This window comes from Ipomoea nil, unplaced genomic scaffold (assembly GCF_001879475.1).
Source record: "Ipomoea nil cultivar Tokyo-kokei standard unplaced genomic scaffold, Asagao_1.1 scaffold2670, whole genome shotgun sequence".
Lineage (NCBI taxonomy): Eukaryota > Viridiplantae > Streptophyta > Magnoliopsida > Solanales > Convolvulaceae > Ipomoea > Ipomoea nil.
Window position 1 is genome coordinate 24,656 of NW_017619098.1, and position 8,977 is coordinate 33,632.

General features: G+C 43.5%; 1 protein-coding gene across 1 annotated transcript; it reads right to left on the reverse strand.

Moving 5' to 3' along the window:
* Positions 1–7,885: 7,885 nt before the first annotated feature.
* On the reverse strand, positions 7,886–8,560 carry LOC109155018 (pheromone-processing carboxypeptidase KEX1-like). The gene is made up of 2 exons (XM_019302746.1): positions 8,087–8,560; positions 7,886–7,999 (listed from the first exon to the last, which is right to left on the reverse strand). The coding sequence occupies exons 1-2, from the start codon at positions 8,558–8,560 to the stop codon at positions 7,886–7,888; spliced, it is 588 nt and encodes a 195-aa protein (XP_019158291.1).
* Between the last annotated feature and the right edge of the window lie 417 nt (positions 8,561–8,977).

The following is an 8,977-nucleotide window of genomic DNA, read 5'->3' on the forward strand; positions in this document are numbered from 1 at the left end:
AGGATAGGGATTGGAGGTGGTGGCCGACGGTGGGGCAGTGGTGTTGATGGTTCTTTCAGATGAATTTGTCAACATTTTGGGGGAGGAGGAGGAAAAATAGGAGGATCTAACCTAAGGCTAAACTGATACCAGATGAGAGAGGAAAATCAATCAGTTTAATAAGATAGGAGTTACAATACTAAAGAGATTAGGTAACGTAATCTTCTCCTACCTAATAGACCAATCTAAGTCAAACTAACTAACACCACATAAAATAATAATCCTATTACAATAGAAATAATATAGAGAATAATAACATTACTAACACGGTGAACCAAGCCCGCCCATCGCCATGAGTACTTTTAGCTGGAACTGCTGATGATTGGGTGGCAATGGAACAGTTCGTGAATTGCTGGGCTATGTGTCCACGCAGCGACCTGATTTTGTCTTCCTCATGGAGACAAAAGCTACTACTATTCAGGTGGAGCGGGTGAGAGTCAAGCTAGGGTTTGACGGCTGTCACTGTGTAAATAGGGTGGGGATAGGAGGAGGTTTGGCGTTGTTTTGGAAGGAAGCTAGTATGGCGTCTCTCTTGGGGTACTCAGGAAACCACATCGATGTAAAGGTGACAAAGCCGGGCAAACCTGCTTGGCGCCTTACCTGTTTTTATGGTTTCCTCGAAAGGGCGAGATGGGACCAGGCATGGGATTTGCTACGTACATTGAAGGGTCATTCCAACCTTCCTTGGTTTGTGATCGACGACATTAATGGAGTGTCGTTTATCGGACCTGGGTATGGGCGAGTCATAGTGGGAAGAGGGGGATTATTCCGCATCCAGACAACCTAATTCCGGGCTTTACTGATGTTTTACTGGAGTGTCGTTTATCAGACCTGGGTATGGTGGGGCATGAGTTTACCTGCCAGAAGGGAAGGGGAACTCATCACTGGGTGGAGGAGCGTCTAGATAGGGTGGTTGCCACGGGGGACTGGTGTGATATGTTTACGGGGGCAGTTGTGCGTAACTTGCTCGCGGTTACTGTAACACCCCTAAATTTCAAGATACTTACGAGACTCTAGTTTAAATCCAAGAACAAGACTCGAGGCATATTATCAGACTCAATATCGTAGAATAACCATAGAAACTAACATGCGTCCTAAACATGCAATGCAAGACATAACGGGTAGATAATCATGCAAATAACGAGTAAGGCAACTAAGGCATTCAATACAATCAATTAGCAATTAGTCAACAAAGCACACAATTCTTCCTCCACCCTTATACCAAGTTCCAACCGTATAACTCCCCTCCGTCCTTATATCAGTTCCAACCTATACCTCTAGGACACCCTTATATCCCCACCCTTATGCCTCCGGGCAACCACATGCCCCCACCGACGAACCCACCTTTCAACCACCAACATATCAAGATGGTGCCGCAGTGCCATTCAATGATCCGCACCTCTAGTGCCAATATCAAGAGGTTAGCGCATATAGCTCTGACATGACACCGCAGCACTTATAACCTGACCCATGCTCAACGGCAAGCAGGTCTAAGGTGGGTGTGTGCCTTTAGCACAGTCACCGCTATAGCCTGTACCTTTAGTACAATGACCGGGCACAAGTGGTGCCAACCGCCAACAATTTATTTTCCACCAATCACAATCTCATCATCACATCATCATCATCATTAGCCACACTGGCCATTGCGCAATGACCACGATACTCATCATCATCCAATCAATCAACACATAATCGCATAACAAGCAAGACACAACAATAATGACACGTATTACACATAGAATCCTAGAACGATGCCTAAAACACCAAACGAGACTCATACATGGCAACCGGGGTACAACGGGACACGGGGAAACATCAAACGGGGAAAAACACCACGAACCAAGCTGGGATTCCAGCGGGTAGGTGGCGGGTGGAGGCCCACCCGCCGGCGGCCGGGCACTATTCCAGCGGGTGGCCGGCGGGCAGACCACCACCCGCCGGCTGCCCGCTGGAATGGTGTTGCGGGCAGCGGGTGTGACACCCCAAAAATCCACATTTCAATCCATGAATTAATTGAGTAATTAATTCTAATTCTTTTGAGGAATTGATTCCTAAAATCCTGATTTTTAATACTCAAGGACTAGAATTTGACTAGTCAATCTTTAAGTTGTGTTGTACCTTGTGCTTTGAGAGGAGTTCCCTTGTTCCTTACAGTTTCTAAAGCTTAGTAAGGGTATCCTTGTCTTTTCATCAAGAGTTAGTATTGTAACCTAAACCTAGAAGACTTCTTCATTTAATTCCTTACAATCCTTAGAAAATATCTCCATCTTCTCTCTAGAAAAGAAGAGTAGCTTATTCTTCAAGCCAAGTTGAGACCCTTGTCAAGATTCCAAGTTTTGCTTCCAAGATTCAACCTTTCACCTATTTGGGCATCTAGGAGGGTAAGATCTAAGCTTGTCTAGTCTTTTTGGTTCTATCTTAGTTGTCTTTTTCTTAAAGGTAGGATCTTTATGATCTTTTGGGTTGATCTTGAAGTGGGTTTGAGAAGTAAGCTTTGTGGGGAGCTTGTTGTGGTGTAAAGTGAAGTCTTTTGCTCTACAAGAGGTAACCCATGCTCTACAAAACCTATTTTGCTTACCTATATGTGATTTCTTGGATTCTACTTGTGTTTTGCTATGAAATGTGAGGGTTTATGCATTTATCTTGTGATATTGCATATCTAGAGCTTGTGTTTTGGGTTCCTTTGTGCCATTGCTTGGCATTTTCCATGGTTCAAGTCATTTTGTTGTATTTGGTGAGATTTGGCATGTTTTAGACTTGAATTTGTGTTGGAGAAGAAAATCCCCGAAGGGATTAGTTATGGAACAGATATGTTCCCGCGGGCGGAACGGCAGGAGGGCACCACTCGCCGGCCTACCCGCGGGTACACAGCCTCGTGGGATACTGTTCCCGCGGGTGGAACCACGGGTGGGGCACTACCCGTAGGTCCACCCGCGGGTACATGGTTGGAGTTGGAGTGGGATTTGTTCCCCGTGATTCGGTTGTCTCGGTATTTGATCTTTTGACTTCCCCTTGTTCTTTTGTGGAACTATTTGAGCGTCTTCTTGATATTTCATAGGTCTAGAACTATATGGTAGGTATCCATGTAGGCTCTTTGGTGTCTTGAATCGTGCTAAGTGTTCAACATTGTGCTTCGTTGAACCAAGAGGTGTCTTGTGTGTTCCTCGGAATTACCTTGAGTTTCCCCGTTGTTAAGCATGCTAGTTTGTTGTCTTAATGCTAGCGTGTGTGTTGTTCGTACCTTCCGTGTGGTTGATGTTAACTTGTGTTATACATCGTTGTTGTCGTTGGGTGGTGACCAATTCCTTGATTGAGTATGTTTCATACCTTCGTTGTAATCCGTTGCTTGACTCGTGTGAGTTGTTGTGCGTGTGTGGCTTTACCTGGATTGCACGATTAGTGGTATGGGACGCTAGTCACCAAGGTATTGCAGCGGTCCTCGTGGTGGCCGTGACGTGATTATGAAGCTGTGTTCCTTCGAGAAAGGTTCACGTGATTGGGGGATAACATGTGTTATCCGGGCATGTGTGCCATGTGTGTGTACGGTACCTCGTGTACTATGAAATTGGTGGTCTTATAGGCAGGTTGTTGGTGGGGGACGACGGTCCCGGCGGAATAAGGTTGGACTTGGCTGTACAGGGGTCCTGGACGTAATGGTTGAAGAAGGTATAAGGTTGGGGTAGCCATAAGGTTGGAACAGGGCATAAGGAAGGCATATCAACTCGTGATGTGTGATGTCGCGAGGGCTTGTGTAGCCATTGTGGTGAGTTCTCTTTCTTGCGACGTGTGTAGTCACAAGGGCATGTGTTGCCACGGGTGAGTTGTATTTCCTTCGTGTTGTGGTAACCTTTGTGGTTTGGGATGTGTTCCCGGTGTTATCTTTGAGAGTGATGAGTCTTGTGTTGTCTTTCGATCTTGGCTTTTAACTTATATACTTATGTATTCCGTTCGAAAATGTGTTTTCTATCTTATATCTACCTATATATGATACTTAACGGTATTGGTGGGTTACCAGCATTATCGCTGACCGGGCGTCGTCCCATGTTTATCTTTGTATCTTTCAGGTGATGTTTAGACGAGCGCGATGTCTAGAGCCTGGTAGCTTAGCACCTTTATCTTGTTGGTTTTTGTGGCCTGTGCGCCCAATGTAGTTAGATTGATGTTTTGGGATAGTTTTATACACTTTGCAGATTGTTCGCCGTAGCGTTTACGGGTTTGGTAGACGTGGCATAACACCCGTTGGATTTCTTTTTATCCATTTTTCGTTTTTATGTTCCGTTGTGCTAGTTTTGTTGTTTAATCTGCATGTGTTGCGGGGCATTAGTGGTGACTTCCAACAGAAGGTTGAGTGTTGCGGGGCAGAACTGAAACGATGGGGTGGGGATTATTTTCGAACGTTTCGGTGCAAGGTGAGACAATTGCAGTGTTCTCTAAATGGGTTAAGGAGTAGCCAACTTGCGAGTGATGTGGAGCGGTTCCAGAATATGGAGGATGAGCTGCGGAGGTTGCTCGCTCAGGAGGAGGTGTACTGGAGGCAGCGGTCCAAGCAGCTGTGGCTTAAAGAAGGTGACCTCAATACAAATTTTTTCACAAAGCAGCGACGAGCAGGTGGGGCAATAATTTTTTGTGGCGCATTCAGGATAATGAAGGACGTTGGGTAGAGGGGCAAAGTATGAACACGGAGATCCTAAGGTACTATGAACATATTTTTCATTCTGCATCCTGTGATGACAGTATACTCCGTAGAGTACCATGTCGTATTACTCATGACATGAATACTCAGTTGCTGCGACCAGTGGATGCCGAGGAGATAAAATGGGCTCTTTTCTCTATGTCCCCGGATAAATCCCCGAGGCCTGACGTGATGACCCCGATTTTTATCAGTCTTTCTGGTCGATTGTGGGTGCTGATCTTACCCGGTTTGTAATAGATTGTGTTTCCACTTGTACTCTGTGTTGGTCCGATAGAGTGTAGCGAGAGTCTAGAGGGGGGGGGGGGTGAATAGACTCTTTTCGTGAAATGCCCTAAAAGTCACCTTTCGGTGTTTTGGCGCAGCGAAAATGTCAAATTCGTTTGTTCGCTTTGCACGAGTTTACGATATGAGTAAAGCTTTCGGTAAAGGTGATAATGAGAATAATATGAATGCAGAAGGAAAATGCGTAAGTAAGGAGATAGAGGGGACAAGAGATTTTATAGTGGTTCGGCTAACGTTGCTTACTCCACTCTTCTTCCACAACTGATGGAAGGATTGCACTATCACTCTTTAGTACAATTACACAAAGACCTCCTTGATCACTAAGCCGGACAGCCTTCGTAGGTTTTTCAACTCCTCGAGTTTACTCCGCCTCTATCAACTTCTTCTTCAGAGTTGAGGTTGGTAGAAAATGATTTCTTGATTTCTCAACGTGATGAAGTCTTGACTGTGAGAGATGATTGCTTCGTACAAATGGCAAGACTTCTTTAAGGTGTAAGTAAATGATCAATAACCTTCTTCAAGTAACTTAACACCTTAACACTGGTTCACAAAAGCTTTTAGAGATTTGAGAGCGTTCAAGAGCTTTTGCAAGTAAATGAGTCGAGTGAAAAGAACCAGCACCTTCTTAGTTGATGAAGGTGGGTTTATATATGTGATGAAAATTCATCCGTTGAAGAGAGATGAAATTTTCGAACCTTTTAACCATTGGATAAGGACCGGGGAGCTCCATGCATTAAATGCTCCATTAATGAGGTTGTACCATGTAGCCGTTGAAAGTATGGGAAGCATTAGGGTTTTGTCCTTTAGCTCCAGGAGATGTACCTCTTTATTTAATGCTCCTTGGTAATCGTGTCCCATGAGATCCTTATTGTCCTAGGGTGTTGTCAAATCAGACAGATAGAACATTTTTCTCGTTGTTGAAGAGAAGTAATGCTTGGTAAGAATCGTCTTTAACAAAACTGTCCTTTCGTGGTAGTTGACAATTCCTGCTTGACTTTCGTTGTTGTTCATCATGCTTTGTGTCTTCTTTCGTCTTGGAGACCCTATCAACTAGTTATAACTCATTTTCGTGTGTTTGTCTAGCTTAACACGAATTACAGGGGAGTTATGGCAACTCTTGTCTAGGACGAAAGCAGCGATCGAAAAAGCTAATAGTTAGGGGTCTACTTTCTACATTACATTGGTATCATCAAAATCCTAATACAAGGTTCCTAACAATTTCCCCTTTTTGATGATGCCAAAACCTATACCCTTCTTGTAAGGCTGAAAATGATTCCATAAAGAATTTTTCTATTATAAAGCAGCCTTACGTGAGAGTGTGCAAGTCTCTTCTAGGATGAAAGCAGTAACAAGTAAGACAAGGACAAATAACTCAGACAAGTGACACGAGATGTGTGACAATGAGAGTTTCATATTAAGATAGTGAGAATTACAAAAACTTTATGATGAAAACAGAACGAAAGATATCTTACATTTCTAAGAGCTTTGACTTCTGTTGATCAGCTTCCTTATGTTCTTTGTCGTCTTTTTCCTTTTGTTGCTTGAGAATTCTTTTGAAGTCTATTTCCTCATTGATCTTTTTTCTGAAGATCTTAATCGGATTCGTCTTGACAAGATCTTCATGTTTTCCTTTGATATTTAAGCTTGTGTAGTTGTTATAGACTTCACGAATGTTTCTTCCTTCGACTATCCAGCTTTCCACCACGAAATTAGCTGAAACGAATTCATTCCTTCTTGATAACTTTTTCCTGACTCTTGTGCACTTTGAAAGCTGCATTGTGAATAACACTTTGTGGAGAGTCTTTGGTTACACTAGAAAGATCTTCGATGAGATTCCTGATTCTTTCTCTTTCCTTTGCTTCATCCTCTCTCTTTTGATTCATCATGCTTCTTCCACAGTTCTCTGTTTTCTCTTTTGATCCTTTCGTTTTGGGTGCTTATGTGATCTTGCCTTGTGTGATTGTCTCTTGTTTTAAGCCAGGTAGGAACGTTGCAACCCTCAAAACGTTTACCACTTCCTTCTTCATAGGGAACAAAGTCCACAAAGTTTCCTATGCCATCCATAGTTACTTTGTTGTTCTTCATAAGTTTCTGCCTTAGTTTCGTCTGTTCTCTCTTGGAAAACCCGTGAAGATGTACTTGGCTTCAGAACCAAAAGATTGGCGAGGCTTAAGTGATCTGGATTGGTATCGACCATGGTATCTTGGCTTTGAGGAATGGTGACACGAGACCTTGATGGAGGATGGGATGGATTTGTGTTTCTTCGGCCAGAGTCTCTTGGTGTTCGAGAAGGCGAGTGTCTTGCTTCTGGAGACTGATCTTTCGTGTTATTTCTCGGATGATCATCATCCTTATCCTTGTCGTCATCTCTCTTTTCCCCCTTTTTAGCATCATCGGCACAAGTGGTAGGAGGAATAGTGGAAAGCTTACTTACTGCTACCAAGATGTCCTGGGCATATCCGAGAATTTGAAGAGCATATTCTCCCAGTTGGTATGAGTTATCTTGATAGGTATCGATTTTTGTGCAGGCTAGGTCAACACGCTCTTTTAGGCCGAAGTGAGAATGTTTGAGTTCGTGTTGTTGCCGTGCAACTTTTTTCATGGTGGTGTCAAGTTCATGAAGTTTCTTCGCAATTCGCCCAAGGAACTTGTGATCTGATTGAGTGTGTTGCGACAGTTGAGGCTGTTCTTGAGGTGGAGGCTGAGGTGAGAATTGGGCAGCCATCAGAAGATCGACCTTTTGCATAAATCATCTAAGACTTTCGTGTCCTTTTCTCGTAGAACAAGATATTGCAAATGAATTCTCGGCTATATGAACAGTTTCTCGCATGTGGTTCATAATAGTCCGTGGGGACTCTGGAGTTGAATCTTCTACAATGTTGGTAGGCGATGTGTCCATTTGTTCATCCTGAGGTGGTGCTTCCCTTTTTCCACCACTTGCTGAGCTGAGGAGAATAGGTGAGGCTGCCAGTTTTTCCTCAGTTGCTACTCCACGTTTAATAGGAGTTTTGTCCACAAGTGGAATATGTGGAACAATCGCACGAGACAAATCTTCGGATGATCGTTTGAAACCTGTTGATCTTGGTGTGAAGCTTCTTTCGGGTCATCACTGTCAGAGGGTAATTGTCTTAGAAGAGATCTTTGAGGAAAGGTATCATAATCAGGACCGATCAATATTGGATCACTGTCTTCGGGATCGGCTTCTTGGACACCGGCATTACCCAAATTATAATCGTTGTCATTGTCATCATCATCGTCATCATGTTCATCATCTGCATCTTCAACATCATCGTCATCATCATTTTCATCTTCCTCATTCATGTCACTTTCGTCTTCTTCAATTTCACGTCCATGCTCATCTTTCGTGCCACTGACATTGCAATTTGGATCATTCTGGTGTTCCATTTCTAAAGTGGTCTTGATCTTTGATAGCAGCATGGCATACCGAAGTTGCTTCATTTCTTCTTCCAAAGCCGGATCTAATGGTGGTTGGTTAAGTTCAATGCAGATTGGAGCTTTGTCTTTTCCTAGAGTGCGATTGGTCATCTTGTAGGAGAAAACACGTTTATTTCTTCAAGACGAAGTGTTTTGTAGACATCATCTATACCAATCCACTGCAGTGCAAATTGTTCTTCGTCTTGCATGGCTTCAAAAGTTTCAACAAATGTGTTTAATGGGGCTGTGCGCCACTTTTGCCACTGCATAACTCATTGATAATCACTTTCAATAGATGCTCGGAGTACTTGATCTGGTGTTGGTGCTTTGGGAGCTGGGGCTGGTTCTTTCGGAATGGCTGGAGTTGCTACTGTCATCACAGCTGTCTCGTCTACCAATCCAGGTTCTTGTGTCAGAATTACCTGCTCTGTATTGGTAGGTTCTTGTGGATGAGACGAAACATCAATCATTGCAACAGTTGCTTCTTTCGTCTTGTCTGGTGAACTAGGTTCTTGTGGAAGATTTAAG

Bases quoted from the DNA above. Each gene is read 5' to 3' on its own strand.
- LOC109155018 (XM_019302746.1), bottom strand. From the start codon at position 8,560: ATGACCAATCGCACTCTAGGAAAAGACAAAGCTCCAATCTGCATTGAA. The intron at 8,000-8,086 runs GTTTCAAACGAT...AACGTGGAGTAG, and splicing joins CTTCACACCAAGATCAACAG to CAACTGAGGAAAAACTGGCA.